Source organism: Panthera pardus, unplaced genomic scaffold (assembly GCF_024362965.1).
Source record: "Panthera pardus isolate Hobbes unplaced genomic scaffold, ASM2436296v1 HiC_scaffold_10, whole genome shotgun sequence".
Taxonomy (NCBI): Eukaryota; Metazoa; Chordata; class Mammalia; order Carnivora; family Felidae; genus Panthera; species Panthera pardus.
Window position 1 is genome coordinate 93,884,290 of NW_026526655.1, and position 15,221 is coordinate 93,899,510.

The 15,221-nt window shown below is 37.4% G+C and overlaps 1 protein-coding gene across 1 annotated transcript in view; it reads left to right on the plus strand.

Moving 5' to 3' along the window:
* Nucleotides 1-15,221, plus strand: part of MCM6 (minichromosome maintenance complex component 6) — a 38,672-nt gene that overhangs the window by 11,854 nt on the left and 11,597 nt on the right. The window contains exons 5-12 of the mRNA XM_019454825.2: nt 933-1,098; nt 1,381-1,526; nt 2,439-2,589; nt 5,722-5,863; nt 10,073-10,214; nt 11,578-11,685; nt 12,725-12,880; nt 14,849-14,977. Coding sequence (XP_019310370.1) covers nt 933-1,098; nt 1,381-1,526; nt 2,439-2,589; nt 5,722-5,863; nt 10,073-10,214; nt 11,578-11,685; nt 12,725-12,880; nt 14,849-14,977 — 1,140 coding nt within the window. The remainder of the gene's footprint in view (nt 1-932; nt 1,099-1,380; nt 1,527-2,438; nt 2,590-5,721; nt 5,864-10,072; nt 10,215-11,577; nt 11,686-12,724; nt 12,881-14,848; nt 14,978-15,221) is intronic.

A 15,221-nucleotide genomic window follows, 5' to 3' on the forward strand; every position in this document is an offset into this window, starting at 1 on the left:
GCCTGACTCGGGGCTTGAACTCACGGACCGCGAGATCATGCCCTGAGCCGAAGTCGGACGCTCAACTGACTGAGCCACCCAGGTGCCCCGGTTTATTTCTTGAGAGAGAGAGAGCAGAGGAGGGTCAGAGAAAGAGGGAGACAGAATCCCAAGCAGGCTCTGTGATCACTGCGCAGAGCCCAATGTGGGGCTCGAACTCACAAACTGTGAGATCATGACCTGAGCTGAAATCAAGAGTCGGATGCTTACCGACTGAGCCACCCAGGCACCCCCTGGAAAAATTTTTTTAATGAGAGTAAAAGTGAAGTTTTTATTTAATTTTTTATTATTTTAATTCCAGTATATTTAACATACAGTGTGATATTAGTTTGAGTATACAATATAGTGATTGAGCAGTTCCACATATTACTCAGAGCTCATCATGATAAGTGTACTAAAAGTGAAGTTTTTAGGAGCACCTGGGTGGCTCAGTTGGTTAAGTATCTGACTTCGGCTCAGGTCATGATCTCGAGGTTTGTGAGTTTGAGCCCCGTGTTAGGGGCAGAACCCGCCTGAAGCCTGCTTCGGATTGGAGTTGCAGGATAGAGGAGTTGTTTTTTTTTTTTTTTTTAATATAATTTATTGTCAAATTGGCTAACATACAGTGTGTAAAGTGTGCTCTTGGTTTTTGGGGTAGATTCCCGTGGTTCATCTACATACAACACCCAGTGTTCATCCCAACAAGTGCCCTCCTCAGTGCCCATCACCCATTTTCCTCTCTCCCCTGGGGTAGAGAATTTTTAAGATGAATTTTGGCAAATGTCAAAAGTCTGCAAATGGTGAGAGTTTGGAATACATCAATATTTGTCAATATTTGTGGCATTAATTTAGATTATATGACATTTGAAAGATAATCTCTTCTCATTCTTAGCCATTTATTTGTTTTGTTATAGGTTCGTATTCAAGAGACCCAAGCTGAGCTTCCTCGAGGGAGTATCCCCCGAAGTTTAGAAGTGATCTTGAGAGCTGAAGCTGTGGAGTCAGCTCAAGCTGGTGACAAGTGTGACTTTACAGGGACATTGATTGTTGTGCCTGATGTCTCTAAGCTTAGCATACCAGGTCAGTAATCTTTAGCTCATATTTAACAATTCTCATTACCTAAACTGCAGAACATTTAGCTTCTCGAATCTTTCTTTTCTTATTTTTGGCTACCAATCAGAGGGTGAGCAAGGAAGTATAAGAATAGAGACAAATTAATTTTGCTACAAAAAGCACTGCTCTGAAAAATTTCAAAGCCTAAATGAAATCTTTGGATTTATAGGTTTTGTTTTTTTAAGCAATTTTGATTCTCAGCACTTTTGGTATTTGAGCTGTAAAACAAACTATCATTCATTCTTTCAGGAGCACGCGCTGAAACTAATTCCCGTGTAAGTGGTGTTGATGGATATGAAACGGAAGGCATTCGAGGACTCCGGGCTCTTGGTGTTAGGGACCTTTCATACAGGCTGGTCTTTCTTGCCTGCTGTGTTGCACCCACCAACCCAAGGGTGAGTCTTACAGTGGCAAGATTGAGAAAGACCTCCCCTGGGGCTGCCACAGTATAGGCTTCTGAAACTACTGAATTATCTAGTCACTGTTAAAGGGGAGCAGGGTGGTTTGGTTTTTTAGTTTTATTTATTTATTAAATTTATTTCTCTTGAGAGAGAACACACACATGCATGCACACACATGAGCTGGGGAGGAGCAGAGAGAGAGAGAATCCCAAGCAGGCTCTGCATGGTCAGTGTGGAGCCCGACTCAGGGCTCAAACCCACGAACCGTGAGAACATGTCCTGTGCCAAAATCAAGAGTCAGACACTTAACCCACTGAGCCACCCAGGCACCCCATGATTCTTTAGTTTTAAAACCAGATTTTTTCATGTCTTTCTGATCTTGAGGAAAAGTCTTTTTGTTTTCATGTTTAAGAGCTCTGTGCTTTAAGAGCATTGATATGAATTACCTATGGGATAATTTTGTTTTAACTTGCTCTTTGTGTGGATTCCTGGTATTATAGGTCTGTAGAACTTGATTCTATGTCCTGAGTGGGAAAACAGTGAGAAAAAGTTTGGAAACTAGTACAGCATTGCAAGAGGGGTGAATATAATACTCTCTTACTTCATTTTCATCTTCATATCAGTGATTAACATTTTATTATGGCTTATCTTTTGAGCATTCCGATTCGTTTAGATAACAATACAAAACAGTGGTAGCTTTTTTGTTTTTAATTCATTGGACAAATGACAAACTCTTCAATATCTTGATTAACTTAGGCCTTAATAATATGGGGATTTTTTCTGCAAACCTTTATAGTCAACAGATCCTGAAGTTGACCTCCCAGGCTATTTTTTGTTTGTAGTGAAGCTCTTTCACTTTACTTTGACTGTTTCCATGCAAGTATTTTTCCTTTCTCCACCTCTCAGTTTGGAGGAAAAGAGCTCCGAGATGAGGAACAGACGGCTGAGAGCATTAAGAACCAAATGACAGTGAAGGAGTGGGAGAAAGTGTTTGAAATGAGTCAGGATAAAAATCTGTACCACAATCTCTGTACCAGCCTGTTCCCTACTATTCATGGTAAGAGTGCCTTCCATTTGTCACATAAACTTGAAATCAAGATGATGATTAAAAAGCAGCAATAACTACTGTATGTTTAACTCTACTGGAATTTAAATTTTTTTTAAAAACAGCAATAAGTTATTTCTTACAGCACATAAATCAGATCAAAAGGTTTTTTTGGTAGACTTACAAGGGATATTAAAAAGTCATCTACAAAAGGACAAATGATTCCACTTAAAATGAGGTGCCTAGAATAGGCAAGTTCATAGAGACACAAAGTAGAAAGAGGTTACCTGTTGGGGGAGGGGATTGGGGAGTTAGTGTTTCATGGATAAAGTTTCTGTTGGGGGTGATGACAAGTTCTAGAAATGGATAAGGGTGGTGGTTATAAAACATAGTGGGTGTACTTCATTCCACTGAATTACACACTTAAAAAATTATTGGAATGGTAAATTTTGTGTATGTATGTTTTAGCATGATTTTTAAAAAAGAATAAAAGGTCATTTAGGCTTCTTTTTCTGGCTTTAGGGCAGAAATGTACTTAAGTATATTCCAAAATACTAGATTAATATCCTGATTTTTGTTTGTTTAATTTTTGAGGAGATTTCATGATGTTTCTTGGTTACATGTACTATGTACCTTTGGTGGTCTCTTTGTGTTTTTTTGGCTCTTGGTTGCTAATTGCTCACCATCATTTAATTCCCTTTATATGTTGAAGGATATGACTAAATTAAAAAAATTTTTGTTTTTAATGTTTATTTTTGAGAGACAGAGACACAGAGTCGAATAGGGGAGGGGCAGAGAGAGAGGGAGACAGAGAATCTGAAGTGGCTGTAGGCTCTGAGCTGCCAGCACAGAACCCGATGCAGAGGTTGAACTCATAAACCGTGAGATCATGACCGGAGCCAAAGTCGGCCACTTAACTGACTGAGCCACCCAGGCATCCCAGGATATGACTAATTTTTAAGCTTCGTGCTTTACCCATGTTTTTTCCATCCTTTCATACTGAATTGGAGTTAGGGCAGGAACTGATAAAAGATTATGGGTATTTGTCTTAGGTATATATTTTTAACTATTTAAAAGTAACCTTTTTTTTTTTTTTTTTCTGTCTAAATATTTGGCCAATGAAATTGAACTGATACTCTCTATGTTAATAATCCTCTATGGATTTTAGAGTGTCCTCCCTTAATTGAGTAGGTGTCAAAATTTCTATTTAGCTCCACTCCCCGCCCCCCCAGAAGTTAATCTATTTTTGCATTACAAATTATCCCAAAAGTTAGTGGCTTCAAAAAAGAAACAGTATCTCATACAGTCTATGGGTCAGTTAGGTGGTTCTGGTTGAGTGTTTCTGGCTCAGTCTTTCCTAAGGATACAGCTAAGACATCAGCTAGGGCTGTAGTCATCTGAAAACTTGACTGAAAGATCCACTTAGAAGGCCTTACCTGTTAGTGCTAGTTGTTAACTGGAAACTATAATTCCTTGCCACATGAATCTCTTCCACGGGGCTGTTTGTTCTCACCACGCAGCAGCTGGCTTCTTCCAGAGTGTGCATCGAGGGCAAAGCAGGGAGGAAGTAGGATGCTTCTCTGGGGGCGCCTGGACAGTTCAGTCAATTGAACTTCTGACTTTGGCTCAGGTCATGATCTTGCCGTTCATGAGTTCAAGCCCTGCTTCAGATTCTTTGTGTCCTTCTCTGCCTGTCTCTGTCTCTCTCTCAAAAATAAAGAAACATTTAAAACAAAAAAATGCTTTTCAGGACCTAGTATCAGAAGTTGCACACCTTCACTTCACTATATGCTATTTTTTTAGAAACAAGTTATTAAGTCCAGCCACTCCTAAGGAAAGGAGAAGTAAGCTCCATTTTCAAATGAGAAGCATCAAAGAATTTGTGGACTATTTAAAAACCACAACACCTCCTAACACACTTGTTTCATAGACCATAAGTCAGAGTTTTATTTGTGGAATGGATTTTTTCTGCCTTTAAAGGGTGGTTTGTGTAAATGTGCCAGCACTTTGTTGATAGAATTCACAAAAAGTCGTAATAATTAGCACACAAAAAATGGGTCTTTTAACCCATTTTTCTGAAGCACTTTTCTGAAGATCCAGGTTTTTTACTATACATTTTCTTCTTATATTGGAGTCATAAATGGCTTGTAGAAGTGGCCCAAATCACATTCAGCATCTTATCTCATCCATAGCAGTCCAGTTAGCATGTATTTATATTCAGCACTGTTCAGTGTTGGTGATACAAAAGAAGTAAATCATGGACCATATCCTCAAACTCTTGATAGAATAGCAAGACCTGCCATTAGAAAGATCTAGCAAGTGCAGTGACCCAGCAATTGCACTACTAGGTATTGTATTCATCCAAGGGATACAGGTGTGCTGTTTCGAAGGGACACATGCACTCCCATGTTTATAGCAGCACTATTGACAATAGCCAAAGTATGGAAAGAGCCCAAATGTCCATCGATTGATGAATGGATAAAGAAGATGTAGTGTATATGTATATACAATGGAGTATTACTCGGCAATCAAAAAGAATGAAATCTTGCCATTTGCAACTATGTGGATGGAACTGGAAGGTATTATGCTAAGTGAAATTAGAGAAAGACAAAAATCATGATTTCACTCATATGAGGACTTGAAGAGACAAAACAGATGAACATAAGGGAAGGGAAGCAAAAATAATATAAAAACAGGGAGGGGGACAAAACAGAAGAGACTCTTAAATATGGAGAACAAACAGAGGGTTACTGGAGGGGTATGGGAGGTGGGATGGGCTAAATAGGTAAGGGGCAAGATCTAGCAAGTGCAGTGTGCTGTGGTGGACATAGTTTATGGAGAGAGTTATTTGAGAAGTACTACATCAGGAAAGACTGTGTAGGAAGTAGGACTTGCAAACAAACAAGGGCTCTTGGGATGGTGGCGGGCATAAGCATCTGTGACATCTTTGGTACAGAGACATTGGACAGTGGTTAGGTGGCTTTGAATTCATAAAGCGAGAACCAAAGTTAGAAGCCATAATATTTTTAGTTCATCTTAGGCTTTACTTCTTCAGCTCTTTTCTGCTCTTTCGGTTGGTAAACCTGTAATTTGTTATGAATTGTTTAATCTCATGTTGAAAAATACCTCGTGTTTTTGTTTTAGGCAACGATGAAGTAAAACGGGGCGTCCTCCTGATGCTCTTTGGTGGTGTTCCAAAGACAACAGGGGAAGGAACCTCCCTTCGAGGGGACATAAATGTTTGCATTGTTGGTGACCCAAGTACAGCTAAGAGCCAGTTTCTCAAGTAAGTGTTTGCCTATTTAGAATAGGGGAAAATTGCCTGTAATTTTAATTCTATTTAGAATTCTTTTAATTCTAAGTCTTTAGATACATGAATGTGTATTTTCATGGTTATAAATCACAGCATATGTATTTTTAATTTACTGTAAATATTTTTCCATGTTTCTTTATTTTCACTGTTGTCTTTTGTTGGTGTACTGCAACTTAGAAAATTATTTTCCTAGTTTGCTTCATTTAACAATTATGGATATTAATACCATGAACATCATGATTTATATAAATTTTTTATTTTGTTTGTTTCCTTTGCGAAAATCCCTAGACATAGGATTGTCGAGACTAAGAATACAAACATCTTTAAGGTTCTTAAATAGGACACGCTTTCCAATAGCAGTGCAACAAGGATAGACACGTTATGCTAACTGTATCAGCATGTGTACTGCTTTAGCAATTTTTGCTTATTTTTAGAAGCTATGGCAAATACTTGCTTACTTTCAAACTTTGAAGAAACTTAGAGGTCAAAATAATACCAAACCAGTTTTGAAACACCTGGTGTGTTCTTGGTGCTGTATATATGTATATGCATTCTCTCATCCTGGCAGCACCCAGACAGGCATGTGATATTATCCTCTTTTTCAGGGAGGCAAACAGAAGTTCTCTGAAACTTAATAAATCACCCAACTTCTCATAGCTAACAAGTGACTTCTGAGCCATGAGTATTAGAACTTGGATGTATGTGACTGCAAAGCATGTGCTCTTCATACTGTATCAAGCTGCTTTTCCTTTATTTATTTCAGTAATTTGTTCTAGAACATAGACCATTTTTAGTTTGGGATTTTATAACTAAGTATTTTCTTCATGTGTATCAAGGACTAGGTTCTAGATTTGAAAATAATAGTCTTATCTTAAAAGGGATTCTTTTCATTTCCTCTGCTCCCATCTCCTCTCCACCACCATAAAAAGATGTGCTACAATGTTGCTGTTGGTAACAGAATTGTATTATACTTGATTATCTTAGACAGAAATAGCCTTTATATCTAGTGGGTTTTTAGTATCTTTATTGCAATATAATTTCCATATCATAAAATTTGCCCTTTTAAAGTGTACAATTCAGTGGTTTTAGTATATTCACAGAGTTGTATGACCATTACTAAACTAAGTTTACAACATTTTCATTACCCAAAAAGAAATCTTGTATCCACTAGCAGTCAGTCTTCATTCTCCTCCCTAGGCATAGGCAATCACTAATCTGCTTTAGTGTCTCTATCTGGACATTTCCTGTAAATGGAATCATATACTGTGTGATTCATTGTGACTGGCTGCTTCTGCCTAGCATAATGTTTTCAAGGTTTAGCCATGTTGGAGCATGCCAATACTTAATTTCCTTTTATTGCCTAATGTTCTATCATATGTGTGTACCACATTTAATTATCTGTTTATCCGTTAATGGGCATTTGGATTGTTTCTACTTTGGCTTTTATAAGCCAATGCTGCTATATGTAAGTTTTCGCCTTTTTTTATTGCAAAATATGCATCACATTGGCCATTCTTAAACATTTTTACTTGTACATTTCAGTGGCATTAAGTACATTCAAGTTGTGCAGTCATCACTACCATCCATCTGTAGAACTCTTTCATCTCCCAAACTAAAAATCTGTTTGCATTGAACAGTAATTCCACATTTACCCCCTGTCCCAGCCCCTAGCAACCCACCATTTTTTTTTTTTTAAGTTTGTTTATTTATTGAGAGAGAGAGAGAGAGAGAGAGGGCACGCGCACGTGTGTGCATGCAAGTGGGGGAGGGGCAGAGAAAAAAGGAGAGCGAGAATCCCAAACAGGCTCCTCGATGTCAGCACAAAGCCTGATGTGGGACTCAAACCCACAAACCATGAGATCATGACCTGAGCTAAAATTGAGTCAGACACTCAACCAGCTGAGCCACCCAGGCACCCCATCATTCTACTTTCTGTCTCTAAATTTGATTATTCTAGGTCCCTCATATACATGGAATCATACAGTATGTGTCCTTTTGTGACTGGTTTATTTCACTGAGCATAATATTCAGGGGTCACCCATGTTGTAGAATGTCTTAGAATTTCCTTCCTTTTTAAGACTGAATAATAATAATTTATTGATGTATTTATCACCTTTTGTTGTTTCCACCTTTGGGCTATTGTGAATAATGCTGCTATGAACATTGATGTGCAACTAACTGTTCAAGTCCCTGCTTGTAATTCTTGGGGATAATTTTAGTTCTTAAAATTTAGGTCCTTGATCCATTTTGAGTTAGTTTTTGTACATAGTGTGAGATAGGGGTTCAACTTTATTCTTTTGCATGTGGATATCCAGGTATTTGAACGCCAAGACTATTCTTATCCTTATTGAAATGTTTTGGGACCCTTGTTGAAAATCAGTTGACTATAAATATGAGGGTTTATTTCTAGACTCACAATTATATTTCATAATCTCTATGTCTCTCTTTAGGCCAATACCACACTATCTTGACTACTGTAGTTTTGTAGTAAGTCCTAAAATCAGAAAGTGTGGGGTGCCTGAGTGGCTCAGTCAGTTAAGTGTCCAACTTCACCTCAGGGCATGATCTCACAGGTTTGTGAGTTCTGTGCTGTCAGCACAAAGCCTGTTTCAGATCCTCTGTTCCGCCCCCCCCCAACCCCTTCTTTGCCCCTCCCCTGCTCACATGCATTCTCTCTCTCTCTCAAAAATAAAAGTAAAAATAAACATTAAAAAAATAAAATCAGGAAGTATGAGGGCTGCCTGGCTGTCTCAGTCATTTGAGTTTCCAACTCTTGATTTTGACTCAGGTCATGATCTCAGAGTCATGGTATCGAGCCCCACGTTGGAGCTCCATGCTCGATGAAGAACCTGCTTGGGATTCTCCCTCTCTCCCTCTGCCCCTCTCCCTTGCTCACATGCACATGTTCTCTCTCTGTCTCTGTCTCTCTCTCTCTCTCTCTCTCAAAAATAAATAATAAAAATCAGGAAGTGTGAGTCCTCCAACTAATTGTTCTTTTTCAGATTGTTTTGGCTATTCTGGGTGCCTTGAGTTTTAGGATCAAGAATTTTAGGATCAGCTTTGTGAGTTTCTACAAAGAAGCTAGTTGTGACATTAATAGAGATTGCATTAAACTGTAGATCAATTTGAGGTAAATTATCTTTTTAACAATATTAAGTCTTCTCATCCGTAAACATCGGATGTCTTTCCATTTATTTAGGTTTTAATTTTTTTGAACAGTGTTTTTTAGTTTTCATGGTATAAGCTTGTGCTTCTCTTGTTAAGTTTGTTCATAAGTATTTTATTCTTTTTGATGCTATCATAAATGGAAAACTATTTTCTTATTTTCATTTTTGGGTTGTTCACTATAAGTGTATAGAAATACAATAGACTGTTGATCTCTTATCTTTCAGCCTTGCAAGAACTCATTCTGTTTCAGTAGATTCCCTAGGATTTTGTATCTACAAGCTCATGTTATCTGCAAATAGTGATAGTTGTTCTTCCTTTTAAATCTAGGTGCCCTTTTTTCTTTCCCAGTTGCCCTGGCTAGACCTTTCAGTATAATGTTGAATAGATATGGCAAGAGTGAACATCTGTGTCTTGTTCTAGATTTTAGAGAGAAAGCATTAATCTTTGACCAAGTATGATGTTAGCTGTGGGTTTTCAGAGATACCCTTTTTAAGTTGTGGGAAATTCTCTTCTATTTCTAGTTTGTTGAGTTTTTAAAATGAAAGGGTATTAGATTTTGTCACATGCTTTTCCTGCTTCTGTCAAGATAGTTCTTTATTCTGTTGATATGGCATGTTACTGATTTTAGGTATTAAACCAGCCTTGCATTTTTGGAATAAGTCTCACATCTAGTTTTGTCTTTTTTAGTTTCTTAAGTGCAGAGCCTTCGAATAGATCATTGTTGCCTAAATGTTTACTGTTTATTATTAAAGGCTTCCTTTAAAATGGTGTTTTTGTCATGTATGAACTTCATTTTCCAATTTGATAGGAATGGATTTAAATTGATTAAAAAGGCCAAAGGAGATAAGGCGTTCTGTTTAGTCTGTGATATATGCCTTTATGAATTGTTTATGCTAATGCCTTTCTCAAATGTTAAGAAATAATAAATTCTTGATTGACATAAACCCTGTCAGCTGACATTTCTAGAAAGGATGCTTTGTAGTATGTATTAATGAATATGATAACCTTGAACAGGCATGTGGAGGAGTTCAGCCCCAGAGCTGTCTACACCAGTGGCAAAGCATCCAGTGCTGCTGGCTTAACAGCAGCTGTTGTGAGAGATGAAGAATCTCATGAATTTGTCATTGAAGCTGGAGCTTTGATGCTGGCTGATAATGTAAGGACATTTTATACTTTTGGATATAAAGAAATCAGAATAGCCCCTACCCTATCATTAAATGCCTGTAAGTTTCTATTAAGAAAATAGCCTTTAAAAAAGCTATTTTTAGGGTGCCTGGGTGGCTCAGTCGGTTGAGGGTCCAACTCTTGATTTCAGCTCAGATCATTATCTCACAGTTTGTGGGATCAAGCCCTGCATTGGACTCTGGGCTGACAGTGTGGAGCCTGCTTGGGATTCCCTTCTCCCTTTCTCTCTCTCTGCCCCTCCCTTCACATGCATGGGCTCTCTCAAAATAAACTTTTAAAAAGCCATTTTTAATAAATCAGTTTTATTAATCTAGAATTTCATTGATCTTTTCCTCATTAATCACTTTCTGAGCTTCTCTAGAATGTATTGCCTGCCCTGAGCATGTGTGTTTGCTGTGATTAGTAATTCCCAGCATTTTTTCCTTTCCAGACAGTGACACCTCTATGAGTATGTTTGTTGCCTTTTACATGTATTTGACATAGATCTGTTAGATCTATGAAGGCATATAAGGTGTAGATACACATTTGTAATTGCAACTTTACCCTTCATTTCCTCAGCCTAAAATCAATGCTGAGGGGACCCAGAATATTTGACCTAGAGGTTTACACAAGATTTTGGTGTTGAATAAAAATGCAATAAGTAACTGTAGGGTTTTTTTTGTTGTTGTTTTTTTAAGTTTATTTATTGAGAGAGAGAGAAAAAAACACGAGTTGAGGAGGGGCAGAGAGGGAGAAAAAGAATCCTAATAGTGTGGAGCCCAGTGTGGGGCTCGAGCTTAAAAAAACGGGAGATCATGACCTACGCCAAAATCAAGACTTGGACACTCAACCAACTGAGCTTCCCAGGCACCCCAGTAACTATGTTTTTAATCTTGCTCATAGTTTAAAATGGGTCAAAGTATATGATTCCTTCTAACTCTGTAATCTGTTGAACTATCCTACTCTAGCAGAGGAAATTAAGATTGCTTATTTACTGGGGCACCTGGGTGACTCATTCAGTTGAGTGTCCAACTCTTGACTTCGGGTCAGGTCATGATCCCAGGGTCAGGGGATTGAGCCCCTCTTCAGACTCTGTGCTGAGCATGGAGCCTGCTTAAGATTCTCTCTCTCTCCCTCTGCTCCTCTCCCTGCTCATGTGTATTCTCTCTCTTTCAAATAAAAAGTTTAAAAAATTTGTTTAAAAAAAGTTGCTTAATTACCTATCTTAGAGTTGTTTAGAGAATGGAAAGGTTTCTGGTAACAAACTTAAATTTATATTTGCCATTTCAAGTATATCTTGCCATTTCAAGACATCTCAAAGGCAGTTTCTTATGCTAGATTTGTTTGGTTACAAGGGTGTATGTTGTATTGATGAATTTGATAAGATGGATGTGCGGGATCAAGTTGCTATTCACGAAGCTATGGAACAGCAGACCATCTCCATCACTAAAGCAGGAGTGAAGGTATGTGTGTCCACCTCTGTTCTGCTGCATCATGCCTTAGCCTTAAATATTAGTGTAGTTCTAGAGATGTTCACTAGAATAAAATGCATTATTCAACATGAAATGCTGATTGTTGAAATGGGACACATAGCCCTGAGGATTATTAATCCAAATTATAGGCGCTTTTTTAGGGTACTTTGAACATGTTTTACTATCACAGAAAGTAGAGGAAGTACTGATGAAATTTTTAGCATTTTACTCCTCAAATTTTCCACAAAGCTTCTATTTTCTGACAGTGCATGCTTCCAGTTGTAACAAAAATAATCAAACTCAATAGATTATTTAAAAGAAAATAATAAGCATAATATTGTAACCAACATTAGTGAGAAACTAAACTTTGTAAATAAAAGTAATGCATCCAAGTAGGTAAGGAAAATTAAAGCGCTACAGTAAAATAGAAATTAAAAGACGAAATCTTCCCCTGCAACTCCTATCACCAGTAAATATTCAGAGTATATATTGAAGTTAAGCTCTTTTAGGAATTTTTCATACATAAATAAGCATAATACATACAGTTTACTTCCTTGCTCATTTAACTTCATAATTTTATTTTGGCAATCTTTCTATGCCAGCATATATTAGATCCATTTTAGTGTTTTTATTACCACATGGTTTTCAAATCTTTGTTCCTCATTTTGGCTCATTATTCTTCTATAGAGTGACATTTGGTCATTTTCAGCCTTTGATTACAAGCCATATTGTAGTAAATATCCTTGAACACACATCTTCCTGTACCTAACTGCAAGATAAATTCCTAACAAGAAATTACTGGCTTTAAAGTGTGTGTATGTCATACCACCACCTTATGTGGGAGTGCCTGTTTGCTGTACATTATCAGACTTTAATTTTGATGATTCAGTAGGTAAAAAATGATGTCTTACTTAAGGTATTTTGGTTTGCGTTCAGTTTATTATGAGTAAGATTGAGCATTTGTCCTATATTTATTAGCCATTCCAAATGTCTTTTTTAAACCTGTGACAATGATTTCTTTTGTGGTCAGGCTACTCTGAATGCCAGGACATCCATTTTGGCAGCAGCGAACCCAATCAGTGGACACTATGACAGATCAAAATCGTTGAAACAAAATATAAATTTGTCAGCTCCCATCATGTCCCGATTTGATCTCTTCTTTATACTTGTGGATGAATGTAATGAGGTAACCGTGTGAAGTGTCACTGTGGGCTTCCTTTTTATTTCCAGTTTGAGTAACTGAAGGAGACTAGGCTGCAGCATGTACTTCTGAACAGCTGGTGCATTTATTTGCACTGACTTTCATTTCTTTCAGAATGCTACAGGGTTGGGCAAAAGGTTTATTGAGCAAATCAAAATAAAGTCATTTGAATTGTTAGTTCCACTTAATTATGTTGAGGAATATGGAGTTTTGTTGTTTTCATTACTATTTTTTTTAATTATCAAGAAATAAAAAAAACTTGACAGCTAACTCCCAGCCACACTCTTTAAGATTTTTATTAGAATTTTTTGCTGGGGGCCCTGGGTGGCTCAATTGGTTAAGCGTCTAATTTGATTTTGGCTCAGGTCATGATCTCATGATTCTGAGTTCAAGCCCCACATCAGGCTCTGTGCTGAGCTTGGAGCCTGCTTGGGATTCTCTCTCCCTCTCTCTCTCTAACCCAATCCTCCCCCTTCCCTGTCTTTACCCTCACTCATAGCTGGGAGTGTCTGATTTTCTTTTTCTTTTTTTTTTAATTTAATTTTTTTTTTTAATTTACATCCAAGTTAGTTAGCATATAGTGCAACAATGATTTCAAGAGTAGATTCCTTAGTGCCCCTTACCCTTTAGCCCATTCCCCCTCCCACAACCCCTCCAGTAACCCTCAGTTTGTTCTCCATATTTATGAGTCTCTTCTGTTTGGTCCCCCTCCCTGTTTTTATATTATTTTTGTTTCCCTTCCCTTATGTTCATCTGTTTTGTCTCTTAAAGTCCTCATATGAGTGAAGTCATAGGATTTTTGTTTTTCCCTGACTGACTGATTTCACTTAGCATTATACCCTTCAGTTCCATCCACATAGTTGCAAATGGCAAGATTTCATTCTTTTTGATTGCCGAGTAATACTCCATTGTATATATATACCACATCTTCTTTATCCATTCATCTATTGATGGACATTTGGGCTCTTGCCATATTTTGGCTATTGTTGATAATGCTGCTATAAACATGGGGGTACATGTGTACCTTCGAAACAGCACACCTGTATCCCTTGAATAAATGCCTAGTAGTGCAATTGCTGGGTTGTAGGGTAGTTCTATTTTAGTTTTTTGAGGAACCTCCATACTGTTTTCCAGAGTGGCTGCATCAGCTTGCATTCCCAGGGAGTGTCTGATTTTCATATATTTTTGTTTGTGAATGGTTCATTAAGATAGTTTTTGAAGTTTTTTAAAGGGAAATAATTTCAAGCTTAGAGAAGTTTTAAGAAATAGAATTGTGCATGTAACACCCATGTACCATTTATGCACTTATTAACATTTTTTTTTATATATCTTTGGCTTTTTTTGTGTACCGTATGAGATTAAATTCCATATTTTTAGTGTTTTTTTTTTTTTCAATGTTAATAACAATCCTGTAATGATTATCTGTTCACAAGCAGCAATATAATACTGTGGCTAAGAGCATAGACTCTGAAGCTAGACTGTTCAAATCATGGCTCCATTACTTACTGTGATGTCAGACAAGGCACTTGACCTCTCTGGGTCTCAATTTACATAGCTGTAAAATGGAGATAATGTTACCAATTAATAAGATTTTTGTGAGGGTTACATGAATTAATGCTTCCAGGCACACTTAGGGCAACAGTGCCTGGCATACACCGGGTACCCTAAAAACTTAATTCTGCTATTGTTATTTTTTTTTTTTTTTTTCTGCTATTGTTATTAAAGTCAGTCAATTCCTTCAGGAATATTCTTAGAGTAGGGCAAAGGTACGCATTAAACTTCCTAGATTTGAAATGAAACTGTACCAAACTTTGCTCAGAAACTTGGTACCCGTTAATACATGTTTCAGTGGCATATTAGAGCTTGTTTTTAGCTATAAATTATTAATCCCAGGGATAATCTGAAGTGGATATCGTTGTGACTGATCAAAGTGATTTTCTTCTTTTGAATTAGGTTACAGATTATGCTATTGCCAGACGTATAGTAGACTTGCATTCAAGAATTGAGGATTCAATTGATCGTGTCTATTCCCTTGATGATATCAGGAGGTATCTTCTCTTTGCAAGACAGTTTAAACCCAAGGTAACTAACTCGTCCTTTTGTACTGGAGTACGGCATTTAATACGGCATAATAGGGTTCTATGAAAATTAACCTATGCTTGTTTGGTTTTTTCTTTTTGAGGGTTTTGTTTTGAGAACAATGTTTCTTCAGAGAGTTAAGAAGAGGGAATTTTCTAAAAATGTTCTTTTGTTGAGTGCTAATAAAAGGATTTTGATGGGGGCGGGGGGTTCGCCTGGGTGGCTCAGTCGGTTAAGCATCCAACTC